The 21,730-nt window shown below is 32.9% G+C and overlaps 1 protein-coding gene across 1 annotated transcript in view; it reads left to right on the top strand.

The window, feature by feature from the left end:
* The window catches only part of MTX2 (metaxin 2), a 104,958-nt gene that overhangs the window by 33,949 nt on the left and 49,279 nt on the right, over positions 1-21,730 (top strand). The window contains exons 2-3 of the mRNA XM_044669762.1: positions 3,878-3,925; positions 4,926-4,972. Coding sequence (XP_044525697.1) covers positions 3,878-3,925; positions 4,926-4,972 — 95 coding nt within the window. The remainder of the gene's footprint in view (positions 1-3,877; positions 3,926-4,925; positions 4,973-21,730) is intronic.

Here is a 21,730-nt window from a genome sequence, read left to right as displayed (position 1 = left end):
TCACACAACCAAAACTTAAAACAGAAAGAATATGTTTTACCTACTATTCTCAGGAAAGTTAAATTTTAGAATATGAAGCAATTGATGGGACTACCAAAGAGGTATTTTATATTTCAGCACTGAGGTCCTGCACTGTCCATGTCCATATGCTCCATGTCTATTCCACCAAGTCAGACTACAAGTTGAATTGCTTCATATATCTGTGATTGTTTTCTGATACAGAACCTCCCCTTGTCACCAGTCAATTTCAGTTGAGGGACCCAGGGCTTTCCCTTAATCTCTTATCCTCACAAGATTGCTCCCCAAACTGCACACCTATTTCAGCCTGACTATTTGGGTAATACTAGGCTGGAAAGAAGCAAAGTAGAAGGAGGTAATCTTGGTCCCTAGGGCTTGCCTAAACCCACACGTGTGTATTATCTGGCATAGGCTCACAGTTGGTTATCTCTCCCAACTTTGAGGGAGAATGCACCAATTTTCCCTCCCCCTATTTTGAATAATCCTGACAATCCTCAGACAAGACCATGTTGTATCTCTTTTCTAGAAGAATAAAAATTCCTTGAGAATAGGGATTTTTTTTTTGAGAGAAGTGGGAATTCATCACTTGACATCTGCCTTGTACACAATGGGTGATTAATATATGTATGCTGAATTGAAATAAATCAGTAAGCTTTTAAGTACCACTGTGTTCTAGGCACTATGTGGAACACTAGTGATATAAAGACATAAGCAAAACAAGCCCTTATAAGGAAAGCAGAAAATTTGGGGAAAATTTTATAGCAAGTTTCTCTGATAAAGACCTCATTTCTCAAAATATTGAGAAATGAGGCAAATTTATAAGAATACAAGTCATTCCCCAGTTGATAAGTAGTCCAAGGATGTGAACAAGCAGTTTTCAGATGATGAAATCAATGAAAAAATGCTCTAAATCACTATTAACTAGAGAAAGGCAAATTGAAACAACTCTGAGGCAACACTTCACAACTATCAGACTGGCTAATATAACAGACAAGGAAAAGGAAAAGTTGGATTGGAAAATAGGTCTTCTAATGCACTGTTGGTGGAGTTTGAACTAATCTAATCATTCTAGAAAGCAATTTGGAACTATGCCCAAAGGAGGTATAAAACTGTATACCTTTTGACTCAGTAATACCACTACTAGGTCTGTATTCTAAAGAGATAAAAGAAAAAAGACTTATATGTACAAAAAAATTTACAGCAGCTCTTTCTGTGGTAGTAAAGAATTGGAAATTGAAGGGGCTATCCATCAATTGGGAATGACTGAACAATTTGTGGTATATGATTGTGATGCAATAACATTGTGATATGAGAAATGATGAGCAAAATGCTTTCAGAAAAACCTGGAAAGATTTACATGATCTGATGCAAAATGAAGTGAGTAAAACCAGGAGAATATTATACATTATAACAGAGAATTTTATACATAGTAACAGCAATATTGTACAATGATCAACTGTGAATGATTTGACTCTTCTCAGCAATGCAATGATCTAAGACTATTCTGTAGGACTTAGGATGAAAAATACTATTCACCTCCCGAGAAAGACCTGATAGAGTTTGATTGCAGATTGAAGCATACTTTTATTTTACTTTCTCTTTTCTTTTTGGTCTGTATTATCTTTCCTATTATGACTATTATGTCAATGTTTTGCATGATCACACATGTATAACCTCTATCAAATTGCTTGTCATATCAGTGAGAGGGGAGGAGAAGGAGGGAGAGAATTTGGAAACCAAAAATTTTAAAGATGAACATTAAACATCGTTTTTACATGTAATTGTAATAAAAGAAAAAAGAGACTCTTGTCTTCAACATTTTAATGAATTTCAACACGAACATAAAATAAATATAGAAAAAGCATTCAAAGCAGACATAGAATAACTTTGGAGAGGATGCACTACTAGTTGGATGGTTGAGGTGGAGGGGAGAGCCAAGAAAGGGTTTCTGGAGCAGGTGGCACTTGAGTATTGAAGAGTCCAGGAATTCTAATATCTGGGAGAGTTTTCCATGCATGGAGCCTAGTCAGGATTGAGTAGTAGCAGTAGCAGTCAGGACAGCTCATGAAAATGGAGCTTGGAAAACAATTCAGGATTATTGCATTCTGGTTATTTGAGGTTTTAGTGATTTAAAAAATTTATGATAAACTTCAAAGAATTTAGTTTAAAAATTCATATTCAGGGTTTTTATTTATAAGAATTTTTATGAGTGAGTTATAAAATGAGTAAAATTACCTGTATTTATGATGTGTCTATATAAGTCTAGTATGTGAAGTGAAATAGCAGCTATTAAAATTTTGGATAATATTTTACATGATATTTATATAATAAGTAAAATATTTTGCATAATAACCTATATAAATAGTAAGGAGAGGCAGCATGGTGTGGTGGATAGAGATCTGGCTGTGGTCAGTCAAGAGTTCAAGTCCTGCTTCTCTGACATGCTATTTGACTCTGGGCAGGACAGTCAATTAATTAGCTTTTCTCTAAGTTGTAGAACCAGTACCCATCTGCATTAATAGAGGTCTTTTTGCTGGGAATCTCCTCTACTGGTGAAATCAACCAGTTCAGGCCCTCCTTGCTCCTCCTCCCCTAACCTCCTTCTCCAAACCCTTATGCAGAACTATATATTACAGTTTTTAAGTTTATTTTGCACTTGACCTAGAATTATTTTTAAAATTAACCCTAAACTCCTCAGTCATACAATAATGTTATAACATTTTCCCATAAAACAAACAAACCTGAAACCTTCCAACTAAATCAAATGTAATTTTTTTTTTTGAACCAGAATGGGTTTACTTTTGTCATAAATCTTCATCAGATTTAAAAATAATTCCTAGAGACATAATGTTTCCCAAGACAAATCAATTAGTACTAAATAACAAAAATCAGAATTTGTTGGGTATATTGTCAAGACTAGCACATGAATAATAAGAAATTGCTCGTTAAGATGCCATTGAAGGGGGGAAGTTAGGTAGCACAATAGAGGACCTGGTTTCAAATTTGACCTCAGGCATTTCTTAGCTCATTGCCTAGCTCTTGCTGCTCTTCTAAGATTTGATACTAAGACAGAAGGTAAGGGTTAAAAAAATGCTTTTGAAGTATATAACCTTAAAAAATAATCCTTTAACTTCACTCTTTTACCTGCAGTGGCTATTTTTTGCTATAGTTGCTATGATTAGAAATGAGAATTTAAAACAATCTGTTAGTGTCTTGTCAGCAATATTTATAATCTTACTTAAGTGATTGTATCATCATGGATATTCCCAGTTTTCTGGATGCAGTTTGCTTTTAATGTTTTCTTTTTATAATTTGGCTTTCACAGGTCATCATAAAAGAGATTATAAAGGAATAAGGCAAAGGTTGAATTCAGACTTAAAATGATCTTTACTATTTATGTTTTACTTTGTGGTTACATGTTGCTTCATCATACTGTTTCTGCTTGTCTTAGCTTGTTTTTGTGAGCTGTGAGGACCATGAAGTATTCTAGCATATTATAGAAGGATTCTTTTTTATTTCAATATACTGTTGTCCAGAGACAATGGGAAAAAATATGTAGCCTGGTATGATGCATTTCTTCTTTTCATATGGATCTGATTGAAAGAAGCTACAAAGTGATTTTTATGAGGATGAGAATATTCATATAGATCTTTAAAAATTATTTTAATTTTTGAATATAAGATCCCCCATTCCATATGCTTCTCATCTTATCACCTAGAAGTCCGTGTAGTGAAAGTTTACCATATTTAAGGTAACCATGGCAACTCACTGTTACAGGCAAATACCTATTCATTAATTTGGTTTGTGGACTATTTTTTTCTGTGTGTGTATAATTCCAACTTTATTTTTTTTCCTACAGCTACAGAACCTTGGCCTGAAAATGCTACACTTTATCAGCAGCTGAAAGGTGGGTGCTTTATTTCTTCAATTAAGAATGACTTCCTATTAAACTGTATTTAAAAGAAACCTTATTCAGTAACGATTGACAGCAGAGAGAAGCAGAACATTAAGAGGGGGACTCCCTTATACTATTTGTCTTAAGAATAAGTTTTAGCTAAACTTGCATTTGCCAATACAAACCAAGTATTCATGGCTTATAAGGTCCTTGGTTTATTATTGACTCATTATATTGGCTGCTGTAGGCAGTGTAAAATGATGTGGTTGCAGGCACCGTTGGCAGATTTACTGCACCAATAGCTGAGGCAGCAGATTTTTGAAGTCTTGTGGTAAAGTGGGCTCTCAGTAAAAAGGAACTGTTAAAATGTATAGGCTAGGATGGTTCAGGCTCCCTTTAGCAGCTCTTCATATATCATCAGATCACATTATGGACCCCATTTGGGGCTCAGCAGCCTGCTACAGTTGTCAGAAGACTGCAAAGTAATGAAGACTAATAGGCAGCGGCCCTAGTCTTCTAAGCATGGAATTTTTATTGCAGCGAACTTGTCATCTTTCTTTTGTGTGACAGACCTAGACACACTGTGCAATATTAACTGCAAGCTGGTTTTATAGGATTCTGAATGCTTTTACTTTTAACTAGAGTTGTGAGCAGATACTGCTATTTTACTTAATTTTGATTGAGTACAAAGAAATTATCCTAGAAAATTTAAAACAAATATTTTTTTGAAGGAGGGATTTCTAATTACATATGTGTGTGTATGTATATCTGATAAGATACATGATAAAGCAGTTCTGAAGAAATGATCTTGTTACATTTTATATTCGTACATAGGTAATATAGCCGAAAACCATCATCACATAATAGCACTGCTGTAATTACACAATGATATTGGTGTGCAATTATTTTTTCTTACAAAAGAGAGCCAAAGTTAATTTTTATAAAAAATGACTGTTTTACTAATTTAGAAGCCACATTTTTAAATGGACATCCTTTCATTTTCTTCCTACAGGGGAACAAATTTTGCTTTCTGATAATGCTTCTTCTCTTGCTGTGCAGGTAAATATTTATTTTAAATGGAGGTATTACATTTCTCTTGAAAATTTACTTCATTTTAAGTTGGAATGTGGTGTGATCATGTTTTCTTATGGTAATAGTTACAAAGATTAAATGTGTGATTAGTAGTTTAGACATCTTTAGTTTTAGACATCTTCATTTTCCTTCTGTCTTTAATCCAATTTCTTGAAGAAACTATTCATTTATAAGTCTTCAGGATAGGGCTATTGATCACAAATTGTTGGATATTAAAATTATATGGGAAAAGATCAATGGCTACATAATCCTTAGACTGTACTTTGAAAAGGATACTATACTGAAATTGTGTACTTATACAAAAAACTTATTAAGAAGGAAAGAGTTTCACAAATGTAGGTTAATGCAAATGACAATATTTTGTTTTTAGGTTCAGTCCCATTTAGTTGGATTGAGTAGTTTAAAATGATCAAGTAAAAATATTTTCAAAAAAGTAAAAGATGACTAACAAGCTAATATGAGAAACTTAAGATGAAAGGAAGCATTCTTTAGAGAATGAAAAGTAAAAAGGGTATTTGGGTATACATGTGTGAATACAAAAAATTATATAATTCTTTCATTAAAAAAATTATATTCTTTTCTTTTAAGAACTCAAAGTATGCGTTTAAATATGTTCTAAAAGTTTTATGTACTGACATGCTAATTAATATATTTCATTTGCATATGTAATTTTTTGGATGAGTGGAACTTCTCAATTGACTGTTTGTAATGTATTCTCATTTGAAATCAGTATTTTATATTCCATCATCTTAACTAACAGGATTTCAATTACAATATAGAGACTTCATAAAGTCCACATGTATTCCAATTGAGACTTTTATAACTTTATTTCTATCACACTGATAATCTACTTTGGCTTATAACTGACAGAAGATTGTTGATAAGTAAAACATTATGCTTTTTACTTTTCATATGTAAAAAGACTCTTGTCCTTGCTAATAGTGAATGAATATTTTAGCCAACGAATAGCATCTTTGAAAATATTACAGTACATTTTAGTACAAATGTATTTTATGTTGAAATAAATGAATAAATATGTTTATTTAGAAAAATCCCAAGATGGCAGTGTTTCTTATGTTGTTATATATCTTAAATAATCCTTTTAAATAGAGAGAAATAAGCATTTTTTCTGAATGTTTGATAACTTGATCTTAATGTTGATTTTATCCAGCCATTTATATTTTCCTGCTTCTCTATTTTGAGCACTGGGCCTACTCTTTTAAAAAAAATCAGTTTTGATTCAAAACCAAACAAGAAAAAAGGTTACTTTTTAAATGTAGAATTTTACTTAACCATTTTACCATTTTAATTTTGTTATCCTACACGTGTCACTTAGATGATAAATTAACTAGAATATATTAAAAATTCTTGTTTTTCTTCAATATTCTTTGGCTTGACAGCTGATAGTAGCCATGACTATAAATGTGACTTTTGCAGATATCTGATTTAAACTTTATGGAGTAATTTTCTTCTGTAGAGTAGAACAGGATTGGTTTAGAAGAGTCAGTAAAGCTACTCACTTGTGATGTGCAAAACTGATTAAAACAATATGACAGGTATCCATAAAATGCCTAATTATTTTCCAAATGATAACAAACTATCAAACATCAACTTTTTTTAATAGTCTGCCAGTTTAACCATCAGGAAATTTAAATTCCACTTACCACATAGACTTGGTATTTATTCTACCTGTAAAACTGCTGTGGTCAGATTATTTTTAAGATTTCAGTTTAAAAGGAAATTAGAATCTTCCCTAGCATATTCTTCCCTCATAATATTGTACTTCCCCTCCATCCCCATGACATTGATGTGATTCATCTGGATACCTGCTAAGAAACAATCCTTGGGTGTTGATTCAAATAGCCATTTATTTAGTACCTTAGAATTTGTAGGTTCTTTTGGTCGATGGAGGGCGGTGGGAAAGGAAGAGGAAGGAGAAGCGGGGAAGAGGAAAAGGAGAAGGGAGGAAGGAGAGAGAGACAGAGAACGACATACACACTAGATCCATTTATGGTACATTGCTGCCATTTTTCCTCTGGGTTGAAACTCACTTTGGAGAAAATACTTTTGACTTGCCTTTAAAAATTTTTTTTTAAATTAAAAAAAATTTTTAATACATTTTCATACAAGTTTTCCAAAGTTACATGATCCATGTTGTCTCCCTCCTTTCTCTCCTCCTACCCCCCCACCGAGCTGACAAACAATGCAATCTGAGTTATGTATGGATAAAATACTATTGATAATGAAAAATGAGGTAGATCCTATTTTCTCAGCATTGGGTTTCAGTTATGTCTCAGAACTTATATTATCTCTGTGACTGTAGGCAAGTCATTTCTTCTCTCTCAACTTCAATTCTCACATATGTAAAATAGGTATAATAAGACTGATATCTACTTTACAATGTTGTCTATAAAGAAAAGTTTTGTAAAGACTTTAAAGTATAGTATACAGGCATGCTGTTAGTAGTAGTAAAAAAAATCATCCTTTATTCACTTAAGCCTGTTGATTTAGAAAGATCGATGAATAAATAGCTTTCAGAGGTTTACTTTAGTAAAACTAAATTCTTTAGGGTGTTTTCCCTCTCTCTTTCTATATATATGTTTTTTTCAAAGTACTAAGTTCCACAAATGTTAGGAGTTGGTTGCTTTTTTGGTTGAAAAATGGACACCACTGAATTACTATGTTTTTTCCTTATTCTCTTCATGTTTTTATGGAAGTATGTAGTGAGATAGCCCAAAGGTAGCAGTTAGAGGGATGAAGGATTTCTGTTGATGGAAATAAATATCTTTCCTAGCTTCCTATTCATTCATTCATTCATTCATTCATTCATTCATTCATTCATATATATTCACGAACATTAAAAATGGATGCTACACCAATTTTTTTAAGCTATAAGAAGCCTTTGCATATTTATCCAATGGATTTGGGGAACATTAATTTTTGACCTATAAAATACTATAACTGCTTTGTGTTTATTATATTTATTATTATTTATTGTATTTATTATTCAATTTGTAGCATTGAAAGGTATTTAGTACAATATCTTTCATTTTCCTCATCTGTCAAATAGGCATAATATGGTTTCAGCCTACCTCAAAGGTCTGTTATCAGGCTCAGATTAAATCATAGGTAGGAAATCTCTTTGAAAACATGAAAAGTACTTTAAAAATGAAAGTAGTGTTATTTAGGTTTTGAATAAATAACTTTTGTTGAACAGAAAACATTTCTATGTTGTGCGTTAACAGAGTATGGTGGGATGAAAATGCAATGTTTTAAGATATTGTTTTTATCCTGTTATTAATTTGAACCTGAAAATCTATTTAAACAGTTCTTGAATAATAATACTCAAAGGGATTTGAACATAGACTAGATGAGGATTGCTCAGTGTGCCTGAACTTAAAAAACAAATCCAACAGTATAGCAAAGGTATTTTTACATTTGTAATGTAAACTTTTTCTTTGATGAGTTTTTAAGTTTAGAGAGGAAAAAAAGCTAATGACCCACTTAGCAGTTTCTTCTTTCTTTGTACTTTCTGAAAAAATAAATACTCTGACTCCAAAAAGGAAAGGGAGATGTCAACAGGAACTAACTCTTTACCTTGTATTAGTCAGTTGAATTGTTTTTTTAAAAAAGTCAGCATTTTTATAGTCCCTATTAATGCAGGGCCATGAACATGAACATGTCAGACCTGCCGATAAAGAAATAGCTGAGTCTTGCTTTTTTCCTTTCAGCAAAATGTGCCTTTTTGTTGACACATTAATTGGTGGTGAAATGGTTGTATTCTAATGGTTCACCATTATTGGTTGCTTTTATTTTAATCACTGGTCATTTCTTAACTGATACTCAGTGGTCAGATTGACAGTTCTCCAGCTAGTCAAACAGATTCTCATGATCATTTCTAGAATTGTCCTGATTTCTATCACTGCATGTGTACATTAAGGGGGCACCAACATTTTAGAGAAGGAGTTTGTAGAAATCAACAATAACTTTTATTGAAATGATTTACAACATGTATTTATCAATTCTATAAACTTATGCCATGACATTCAGAAGAACCCAGTAGACAAATGAAAAATTTCTGAGAGGATATTTTCAGATTTCTACACTGACCTTCATTGGTCAAGTGCCTTTCCACTTTAAATAAGATTTTCATAGGAAGTACAGGGGTGTATACATCCCAACTAAGGGCAGAGGTTAGCCTGACATCCCTCATTAATATAAATTAACATATTTAATAGTAGGAGCCAATAATATAAAATTACATTAAAATATTGATAAAATTTGATATAACTTTCTGAAAATAAAAAAGAACCACTTGTCTTTTGGATAAAATTAATACCCACCCCGCTCCCCAAGTTACCCATTACTTCCCTGACTCTTTTCTTCTTCAGTCTGTCTCTTCCCACAAACTCCCTAATTGCTTCCTAAAGAAAAGAAATTGTTTTGTCAGGCACCTAAAATCTTTAAAAATATTCATCCTCTTATTGGTAGTATGTTGGGAAGGGAATAGGAATAGAAGAACTAAAGAGGCTTCAAGAAGAATTTCAATAAAGTAGGGGTTTTTACATCTTTTCAAGTGTTATTAGAGTTCCTAAATGAAGGCTTTCTGTTTGTTTTCACTTAAGCTGAAGTAGTGTTTATTATATCATATTTGCATATCTGATATAACAAACATTTTTGAATAATTTCAGTTGTGTTTGGCTCTTCGTGACCCCACTTGGGGTTTTCCTGACAAAGATACTGGAGTGGTTTGCCATTTTCTTCTCCAGCTCAATTTACAGATAAGGAATCTGAGGCAAATAGGATTTGGCCTTGGGTTGATTTAAATGTATAATATGAATTTTGTTAAAAAATACTGAGCCTTTGTGCTTAGATATTTTTTATTATGTATAGAATCTAATTTAACAGATAATTCTCTTTTCCTTACTATGTGTGAACAATGATTTAAAATTTACATATCAGATTCTAAGAGGTTACTGAAATGTAAAACTAAAGACTTTGCAAAGACTTCCTCAAACAACCATGTGATTATTTCTATGAAAAATGGATTTTCATGGTCAAGAATTCCTAGAGACTTTTCAGTTATATTACCAGCTGTATACTTTTTGTTTATGAAGTAAACAGCAAGCCAAATTTTAATTTGTTGCAGTAAAAAGAACAATAAAGACACAGTAGTGAAATGAAAAAATGACAGCCCATTTTTTAAACAGAAAAAGGCTAGAATTCTTCATTATTAGATATACAGTATCAACATAATCGATCTAGCAGCATTACATTTGAGCCGAAAATACACTTAAATTCCAGGCCATACAGCTACCACATGTGAGTGAAACATCTTTCATATAGTTCTAAGATGAAATTACCCCTGAATGAATAGCATCTTCATTTATCTTCAAAACCTCCTCTGTGCTACCAGCGAATCTACTCCTTCAACATTCTACAACAAGAATTACATTATACCATTATAACAGGGTTCTTCTGCAGTGGGAAATAGATTGGCTTGGAAAATGAACCTGGCTTTGCTATAAATTACATTCACAGGTACAAAGGAATTTGTTATTTTGTTTAAAATAGCCACAAATATAATTAAGGTCTTAATTTATGTTAAACTACAAATGTGGCCATTACCATAACAGGATTAGGAACTTAATCTGTCACTTCAAGAATGATACCTAACACTTTTCATTTGTAACCTTAGACACATTATTTCAATTACAAGGTCTGCAGCTGTTTGATATAAAAAATGAATTATTTTGTAGATAGATTTGTTCATGGTTTTTAATTTTAAAGCATGTCTCTTCAATAAGGTAGAGAATAATTCTTTAGTTGTCTTCACAGATTTTTCTTTGTGTCCTGGTGAAACAGAATATGAATGAAAACACAAAACCGTTTTTACTTTGTGCTTCCATAGTGGCATTTTTTATGCTTTTAAATATTCCATGGTGAGTTATTATGCAAAATATTTCAGAGTTAATTATTAAGTGAATAGGATATCTGTCTCTGAAGAAGAAAATTTGAGGTCTGCTGTCTAAGGATAATTTTTATGTCATTACTGTGAGAATTGTGGGTAACTTTTATAATTGGGAACTTAAATTCATTTGAAAGCTATGATAAAACCCCTAAAATTCAAAACTATAAATCATTATAGCTATCTGATATTAAGACAAACTCTGATACGTTAGTCTTATAAAAATCAGAATTGTTATTTGCAAGTAATACTAATAGTTTTGGGTAAAAATAATATTATCATATAACTTTTTTGGAACAAATTATTTTGCATGGAGAATAGGAAAAAAGGGAAAGAGAAAATAGGCCAGCTCATTGTTAAATTATTCCATTTTAAGAACTACTCTTAGTTTATCAAAACTAAACAAGAAAAAAAGAATATAATGTATTTCTCTTTAAGTACCTAAAGCATTTCTTTTGATAAATCCAGAATCTGATATTTAGCTATAAGTTTAAAGTTAATGGCCTCTATTTTTGTACAGAAATGACTATTCTTGGTTAAATCATTTTCAAATTTACATGGTAATTCCTGAGTAATAAGACTTCTGTGTTTTGTACATATCTGTCTCGATAGATCAGTGAAAAAAAAACATTTCTACGTGATTTCTATTCTCTCTTTATAATCAGACATTTTGTAACTTTTTATGTTCCATTTTAGATACTGTAACTTAGTTTTAGCTATGACTTGTGGAAAACCTGTAATAATTCCCTCATTCATTGATCACTCTTGTTAGTAAACTCTTGACTTGAATCATACCTGTGACTTGAATTGTACCCATAACTAATAAAAATTCAACCTTGCTTTTCAGATGTAATTTCCAGGTGAAAGTTGTGTAAAGAAAGGGAATCCTCCTCTCTGATATGATATCTCTTTATGACTTCTACTAACATTTCTTTTTTTTACCCCTGACTGTAGATTTTCTCTTTTTAAAGTTTCTCTTGCTTTTTGAATCACCCTTTCTGCTTATTTCTCCTCAGCAATTGTTTTCCTTTCTCTAAATTTAATCTTTATTGTTTTTTAATAATGTATGTTATTCTAGTCACAGTTTTTTTTAAGCCTAGTGGTGTTTTGGTACCTCTGAAATTTAGCAGGTGCTCTGGTTTTTAGCATAACATCCATAAACCGGTTGACTACTAATCTTTGTGATGGCCTGCTTTCTGTTCTGCCCACTTAGATACATTTGTTTTTCCCTTCAGTTTTTTATTTACAATTAATTAGTTCTTTTGTGTTACTTAGTAGATTAAAAAATTTGTTTTTAAAAGTAAAAGACAAAGCCCCATTTGTTTCTTATAATTATTTAAAAGCATCAAATGTTTTTCTAGCTTGGTTTATGGCAAGTATATTTATTTACTTTTTCCTCATCTATTATTACTTAGATTTTTACTTTTAGGGGCTTATTTTTTTTATTAAATATTGAGAGTATATTTAGAACAGCTTGGAAGATAGACACAAGAAACTTTAGGGTATGTATTAGTTCTTTATTAATCTATTCCTTTTAAGGAGATATCAGGGCAGTAAAATAAATACAATTTGTTTTTTTCTAGGTATCTCAGCTAAAATTGCTTTTCTTTCTAGACTGGTAAAGAAATGGTTCATTTTAAGGCTAATATTAGCAAGAGAACTAGAATTCTCAGCATACACACGCATTTAATTAGTATGATCTTGTACTTGTTATGTGGAAACCTGATTCTTACTGCTATGTTAAACTTTGTAAAAACACTGGATTTGGGGGTTGAGGAGTTGGAGTTATTCATTATGGTGCCTGTAAAGTATGAAAAAGTACCATGAGATATATACTAATGAAACTAGGTTAATCTATATAAAGCTTTCCATTTGCATATATATGCTTTACATATTTTTTCCTCTGAGCCCTACAACAATTCTGGGAGCTTGTCTCTATAGATACTGCTATCCCCACCTCACAGATGAGGAAATTAAGACTGAGAAATTGGTTTGTCTCAATTTACACAGCTTATAAATGTTGAGGCTACATTTGAACTCAGCTTCTGACTCTTATTCCACTATTGATTCTACCATGGCAAAGCTACGAATGCACCATATCTCTTATATTGTCTAGGCACTATGCTTCAGTTAAATCTAACAATGGAAAATGTAAGCTACTAACAGTAGCTTCCTTCTCTGTTAGTAACTAGATAGCCTAGGCATCTTATTCCCTTCAGCCGGGGTTCTGGCCTTCTACCATTTGGAGAATTTTTGTTATATTTATTATTAGTTTTGAGCCTTGATGAAACCACTATAGATGTTTGATATTTGAATTATTCCTCATAGGTAAAATTTTTATTGCAATTGTGAACCTTATTCCCTCACTCCTTTCGAAAACCTGCTTGCTTATTGATTTTTTTTTGTTAAAGACGTGACCAGGCATTTGCTTTTATTTCACTAGTTTTCTCTAAAGTTTTATTTCTTGAATGCTAACAATTTATTTGTTTTCCCTAGAAACTGAAAAGCTCTTGCTTGCCAGACCTGCTCATATTTGTGATCAGTTTTTGTCTCATTTTGCTATGCAGGCAATGTCTTTTTAATGTCGCTGCAATTCTTATCACCTTTCCTCCTTGTTCATTTTCTAAATTTGAATGCATATTTCAGATTATTGCTGCAGATGTCTTATTTGCTTTGATGCCAGAGGATCATGGTCACTGTTTTAGAGAACAGAAATGACTATCAGTTAGCAATGGCTACTTTTTTCCCTTAGCACTAGTGCCTTTTCTTTAAATATATTGTCATCAGGGTAGGACCTTCTTAGTTAGTGATTGTAGCTGAGATGCCATGAGAAAAAAACTGTTTTAATTTTTAGGTTTTCCCTAAACCCATGAAAATGTTTTTCACTTAGGAATGTTGTGTGGAAGATTAGTTAGTAATTAATTAAGAAACAGGAAGCCCTCGAAGTCCAAAGTATATGATACTTCTTGAGTACTTTTTTTGCCCTACTCCCTTACATATATACCTGTCTTTCAAAAATATCCACTGTAGCTTCCGTTTCCTAGCATCTAGCAACCCATTTACTTAGGAGGGCCTAGCAAGTGATGCAGCACTACCATGATGCTCCTTTTCCTTGATTGTTCCCTTTTCAATAAATAATACTGTAATAATGCCCATAAAGAGATATTAAAAATTCTGAAACAATTAAACCAAGGTGAAGTATTTGGTTTTATTTTTTAAATGAACTTTTGTTGGGGAGAGGAAAAGGAAATGTATGAAGTATTTGTTTTGAGTACCCATTACACATTTCCTCAAGTACAAAATGTGGGAGTTAGATTAGATGTCTTCTGAGGTCCTTTCTAATCCTAGATTTATGATCCTATGAAAAATTCCATGTTTATCTTCATTTCCCCATAAAATTGCCCTGATTTATATCTTAACATGGTAATCATAGTCTCTTCATGTATTAGTTGCAAGTATACCCAATGAATTTCCTTTTAAATGTTTCAGATCCACTGAATTTTAAATAATATGGCATCCCTCAATTTTGCTAGTTTATGAGAAATTCAAATAGAATTAGTTAGTTGCTGCAAATCTCTTGGATCTAATATTAAAAGTCAGGAATGTGAGAAAACTAGTGCACCTGAGTTGGGACTTGAGATCAGAAAGTTAATATTCAACTGAGGTATAGTATATTATAGTTTTAGATAGGTTGTCCAGGAATGGAGTCTAGGATTCCTCCCTCTTCCTAGAACTTGCTACATTGGTCACTCCTCTCGTTTTAAATTTTCTTTCTCTAATGGCTCCCTGTCTGTCTTTGGTTGTTATTCTCTCTCTCTCTCTCTCTCTCTCTCTCTCTCTCCTCCTTCCCGTCCCCCTCCCCTCTTCCTCCTCTTCTGCTAGTTTCTTAATCCATCTCACTTTTTGCTCTATATATCAGTGTCAGTAAGGATCCTGGCAGGACTCTGCTCAGTTCTTTCTTTAAACTCTCTCAGGTGGCAATCTCATTAACTCCTATGGGCTAAATTTTTCTCTCTATAGATTCAACAGTTCAGTAAACATTTATTGAGTATCTGTTATGTGCCTGGTATTGTGCTAGGCCTTGAGGATGCAAATGCAAAAATGAAACAGTCCCTACTTCTAAGTGGTTCGTGTTCTATTGGGAAGAAACATCTTCTGTATAGATAGATTTATGGTGATTTCTGGGTAGCAGGAATACTAACACATGGGAGTTATCAGAAAAGGTCTCCTGTAGGAATCAGAACCAGAGCTGTACTTTGAAGAAATCTAGGGATTCTACAAGTTGGAGATGACATGAGGAGAGCATTCTAGGCTTGGAGGCCAGCCTATGCCAAGAAAGATACTGACTTAGCAGATGTACTGTAGTGTACTTGTAATAGTAAATAGGTCAGTTGGCTGAATTGTAACATAGGTGAATGTGTACTACTAAGTCAACCTGGAAAAATAGATTGGAGCAAGACTGTGAAGGGCTGTTAACGACAGAGGAATTTTGTGTTTTGTTTCCAATGTCCATATCTATCCCTAGAAAATATTGAATATTTATGTGTTTTTATTCTGGATATCTCCATAGGTATCACTAATTCATTGTATCTGAAATGGGATTCTTCATCTTTCTCCCTAGTATGTTAATTATTTTTATTTATCCTCTATATAATTTGTTTGTACATAATTGTTAACTTGTCTCCCCTATTGTTTTTTGAGTTTCTCAGGGGTAGGGACTGCCTTTGCACTTCTTATTACCAGCCCTTAGCTCAATGACTGGTATTGGTGTTTCATAAATGCTTATTGACTGACTGAGTGACCCTAAACTTCTCTTTTTATATCAGGAACACTACCATTCTCCAATTAACCCACCAGAGGTCTTCCATTTCTGCAATCTGAAACTCCTGTATCTGATAATAATCTCCTGTTCTTCTAGTTTCCTTTGCTTTTACTCCTCTTTAACCTATTCTCTATCCTCATCAAAACTGCCCCTCTTTTTCCCCAGGTCATCACCACTACCCTGAATCTACACAGTTGCTCCAACAGGGTCTACTACAAATTTGTTAACTGGACCTTGTGTGCTTCATGCCAGTCTTTTTACTGTCTTGATTACTTCTCAGAGCACCTATTTTAGACCTTTTTTTCTTCTCTTCTCAAGCCACCTATGGCAACATTTTTCTTGTCAGTCAGAGGACTTTGCCTCATAACTTCACTAAAAAAATGAGCCCATGTGCCTGAAAACACTCATTCTCCCAATTCTACATTTTGATCACATTAGCATCATTCCCTGCCTCCCCCTCCCCTCCGTTTTTTTTTTCTCCTTTGCTTTAGCTTCAGGGATGAAGTTGCCTTTCTCTTTGCCAAAGTCAACTTCTCTTCTTGTTCTTTTCATTCTAACTCCTCCCATCTTCTCCAAAAGCTTATCCCTTTGACTGAGCTCTATCCCTATTTCTCAGCTTCTACTTATGGCTTTCTCAGTGGCTTCTTCCTTGAGCCTATCAAATATGCCCAAATTTCCCCCATTCTTAAACAGAACTACACTTGAACTTAGCATCTCTTCAAATGAAAGCTTTATGTCTGTCCTTGTTTCAGCCAAACTCCTATGAAAAACTGTGTACTCATTATCACCACTGTTTTATATCCTGTTCACTTTTTCCACTATTTGACTGAAAAATTACTAACATCAACGGTCCTTTCATAGTAGACATTCTTTCTGGTACTTTTTCCTCCTTGTGATTTCATGAGGCTCCTGTCATGGTACTTTCTACTTCTTGGACTGATCCTTTTCAATCTCTCCTTTTCAGGATCAGCATCCATGACTCCCTATGGGTATGAGTACCCCAGGATTCTGTTTTGGGCTCTTGCCTTTTTTTTCCTCTGTCCTCTCTCCTTTGATGAATCTCAAATATCAACTCTTAGCAGATGACTCCCAAATCCACTTCTGACTGTCTTCCCTTTTTAGAATGTAAGTTCCTTGAGGCCAGGGTCTGACCTGTATTTTAATTCCCCCCATTAAGTGCCTTTGTCTGTCTGCCTGTCTACTTCTTTGAATCTCTGTCTCTAACTCCTCCATACCCTTCTGCCTCCTTTCAGCCTGGTCTTTCTCTTCCTTTCCCCTCTTTTTCTCTCACATTGTCTCTCTCCTCCCCCATCCTTTCATTTGACCTTTTTCATCCTTTTTTTATTCATCCTTTCCCCCCAGTTTTATGCTAGAAAGCTTTTATTATTTTATTTTTTAAATAACTTTATTTTTCCCTCAATTAAATGTAAAAACAATTTTTAGCATTAGTTTTTAAAAGAACTTTTCTCTTCCTCATTCCCAGCCTCCTTTCCCTTTCCCCTCCCTTAGACAGTAAGCAGTTTGATATAGATTTCACATATGCAATCATGTAAAAAACTTTTCCATATTAGTCATTTTGTGGAAGAGATCTTGAACAACAAAAAAAGGGAAAATATTATTCATTCTTTCTGATAAACTATAAATAAATGTAGAAAAATATAGCATGGTATATTTTCATGACTAGGGAATGGATTGGCTGAAGATATTTCCTAAAGTGAAAAAATAACCTGAATGTTGAAATGTAGTTCTTTATAAAAAGAAAAAAATAAGGAACAAAAGCAAGGCCCAACATAGTTTATTGCCACTTCTCTGGTTTTTGTCCTTGGCCTTGTCTTTTCCACCTCTTTTGGCTTTTGAGTTCTTTGCTGTCATCCTTTACTGAAAGCTCTTCTAGTCTTACAGCAACATTGTCAGCATTACTATTTTTGCCTGCTCCTTTTTATTTTCTATTTTCTCAATCCTTTATTGTTCAAAATTTGCTTTAAACTTATGGGCATTTTTTGCATTGGAATCAAATCCCCAGTAGCTTAGGCTGACCCTATCACTTTTTGTATTAGGCTTCATCTCCATCAACCATGTTATGCACAGATCCTGAAGTTTTATTTTTCCTTGTGAAGATTATTCCTTTCTCCTTATGTTGCAGAAAATTCTTGTTTTTAATTTTCATTCTCATATTCTCATTTTAAAGAGCTCTTTTTCATATTCTTCAAGGATCTTTATCTCCGGCTTAGGAAAGGATCCAATTATGGGTCATGATTTGAGTCAAAGACATTCTCTTTGGAGGTGTCGTGTTCCTCATGATTTTCCTTGGCAGTTTGTGGCAGCACTTAGTCTTTCTCATCTGTGCTGTAGCTTCCTTCTTCTCTGATGACTCAATCCCACTGCCATAGATACAATCTTGATCCCTTTTCTTTGTGGCTCCCTTGTCTCTTTCTTGAAATTCAGTCCTATATCTCCAGTTGCCTATTGGTCATCTTTACCTGGATATTCCAAAAGCCTCTTAATATCAACATGCCCAAAACTTATTATTTCCTTCTTTCTAATTTCTGTTTCTGTTGAAAGGTATTACTAATTTTTGGTTACTTATGTTTATAAGTGAAGAGTCATTATGACTCTTTACCCTCCTTTATTTGCTGGATTTTGTTGATTTGAGTACCTTACGTTTGTTCTTGTAAATGTAAAAATGTAAAAAAGAATTAATTTACTGGGAAAAAAAATCATCTTCTTAAAATATAATTCTGACCATATCACTTCCCTGCTCAAGAAGTCCTAGTGGTTCCCTGTCACCTTTAAGAAAAACGAAAAATTTCTTCATTTTGGCATTTTAGGCATTCAGAATCTTGTTTGCCTCCAGTTTATTTTTCCAAGTTTATTTCACACGACTTTCCCTCTGAGATTCTACATCGTGGATGAATTTGTCTACTTAATGTTCCCAGTACATGGCTCTTTAAGGAGATATGCTCTTCCTCCTCATCCCTACTTTTTGAATCTCTAGCTTCTTTAGATACTCTCTTGAGTTATTAGTGGCCCCCCTCACACCCCAGTGCTTGCAACCTCTGAAAAAATGATTTTGAATGTATTTCTCTGTGTACATTTTGTATCTTTCCAATAGAAAAAAAGTTCTTTGAGGGCAAGGATGATTTCATGTATCCCTAATACATTGTCTGGCACAGAGTAGTTTATTCTTCCTTTTTTCAAAGCATCTCTCTTATTTATTTTTTTATTCCAAATTTTACAAAACCAAACCAAACAAACACTTCCATATGTAAAGAAAAAGAAGATAGTACACAGATGAAATCACGAATCTCCTATATTTATTGGTTGCATATTCACCCTTTTCATCATTAATGCTAGTGATTTGTTTTTCTTCTCTCTTTTTTTGATTAGATTAACTAATGGTTTGTCAATTTTGTTGATTTTTTTTCCATAAACTAATTCTCAACTTCATTAATTCAGTTTTTTTACATTTGTTTTTATTGATTTCACCTTTAAGTTTTAGTATTTCTAATTTGGGTTTAGTTGGAGATTTTTATGTGTTCTTTTTCTAGTTTTTAAAATGGCATTCCCAATTCATTGATCTTTTCTTTCTCTTATTAATATGAGCAGTTAGAGATATACATTTTGCTCTACTGCTTTGCTGTATTCCATAGGTTTTGGTTTGTGTCTCATTATTATCATTCTTTTTAATGAAATGATTTATTGTTTTAATAACTTGTTCTTTTACCCACACATTCTCTAAGATTAAGTTATTTTGTCTCCAATTAGTTTTTACTTTTGTTTCCATGGTCCCTTTTTACATAATATTTTTATTCATTATGATCTGAGAAGGTTATATTGAATATTTCAGCTTTCCTACATTTATCTGTATTTTTTTTGTGTTCTTATGTATGCCATGTACTGCTGAGAAGGTATACTCTTCTGTTCTATCACATTTAATTTATCTAAGATTCTGTTTACCTCCCTGACTTTTTTCTTATTTATTTTTTTATTAAATTTATCTAATTGTGAGAGGGAGAGCTTGCAGTCTTCCGCTATTATTGTTTTGTTATTTATTTCCAACTGTAACTCATTTAATTTTGCCTTTAAAAATGTGGATACTATAACGTTTGGTGCACAGAACGCATAGAAAGCATTTGGTAGGAATCTTCTTCCCATTCCCCTTCACTAGTCATGAAGAACAAGGCTTCATTATCATTATGAAAGATAGTTTGAGTTGTCTAAAAACTTGAAGAATTCTTCACTTTGCTACCAGTTTCTCATCATGCCTTAGTGAGGGCATATAAATTACTTTTCTAGGGATCAAGTCTGACAGAGTAGCTCTAAGTTGTATTTGGAAGATAAAAATTAGTGATTATTTGCAAAAAGAACAGACTTTGGTGTCTATAAATACTTCTTGTTGAGAGCAAGCAGGAAATGATATTTTAGTCAAATTTTCTAATAGTAACTGTTTTTTTTTAAAGCAATAAGGGGTGGTAGAAGATTGAATTATAAGAAAATATCTAAGAACCCTAAGTTATTACCAAAACCATTTATAGATTAAAGATAGTTAAATGTTGAACTGTAAGACACTCCTGTATAGGTTACTAGCGCTATATTTTAACAGAAAAATAGTGAAACAAATGATATGTCAACATTTGGCGGATGACTTAACTGTTTTGTATCAGTGTAATGGAATATGATACCAAATATGATACCAAAAATGATAATAGCCAGCATTACAAAACACTAACATTTGCAGAGTACTTTAAAATATATGACTTTATTTGATCCTCACTTTTAGCTCTTGAAATTTAAGTGCCATAATCATCCCCATTTTCTGTTTCAGGAAGTGTAAAGCTGATAAAAATTAAGTGATCTGTCATATAACTAACAAGCTCCTGAGGCAGGATTTGTGACTAACTCTATTGCTCTATCTACTACACTGTGAACTGGTCTTTGTCTTTTAATATAAAAAGCATAGCAAATAGGAAGATGACTTACTTATATGAAATGATGCCTGGGTGAAAACTGTAGACCCAAAAGAAAAGCATGCATGTCGATTTCCATTGTTTAATGAAATTTTAAATGGGAACAATTCACAAATTGGGCACTCTTTGTATATACCATGTTTATATAATGCACATAACATATAAACCATTTTTTCTTTTATTAATTGGCAGGTTTAAAAAAAGAGTTTGGGGGTGGCATTCATGGTAATTTTATTTTCCTTTGCATAATGGTGGGGTTTGGATTTTTGTTTTCTTTTATTTAGTTTATGATTGCTTATGCCTGGTAAAAAGAGATTAAATTGGATGAATGTGAAAATTTAGAAAATGACTGAGTATGTCCATATTCACAAGGAAACAAGACATGAAATAATTTTCCCATGATAAGTGACAAAAGGATTATGAATAAAATTTTAACAAACCTTAAAACTATTATCAACCATATGAAATACCATTCTAAATTACTAGTGATAAGAGATGCAAATTGAAGCACCTGAGTTTTTTTTTCCAATGAGTAAATTGACCAAGATATCACCATTTCTATAGGGAAAATTGAACAGATTTAGATCAATTGTTATAACATGGAAACCAGAGGAACTTAGAGACTACCTTAGTGTTTGCTTGATCTTTCCATTTCTTGGAAATAGTTAATAGTCAAAGACAGTACCAGTTTAGAATATACATGTTATAAATATTTTTGAAAGGAGGATGGTGGGGAGGAGAGTATATGAATAGTGTTTTCTCATAAAACAGATATATAATATGACAGTTTACAAAGAAGTCAATTTGTGGCTTACCCAAAGGCTTGTTTGTAAGTAGGCACATTATGTAGGGGACCTTAGTAAGGTGTAGGATATTAACAACAAAGAATTGTGCATGAGGAGCAGAGTATAAATTATATCATCAAAGAAATACATGACTATAAAAGGAAATGGACTGGCCTCATAAAA

The sequence above is a fragment of the Gracilinanus agilis genome, chromosome 3 (assembly GCF_016433145.1).
Source record: "Gracilinanus agilis isolate LMUSP501 chromosome 3, AgileGrace, whole genome shotgun sequence".
NCBI lineage: Eukaryota > Metazoa > Chordata > Mammalia > Didelphimorphia > Didelphidae > Gracilinanus > Gracilinanus agilis.
Note: the sequence above shows the minus strand (reverse complement) of the source record. Positions and strands in the feature narration are given on the sequence as shown.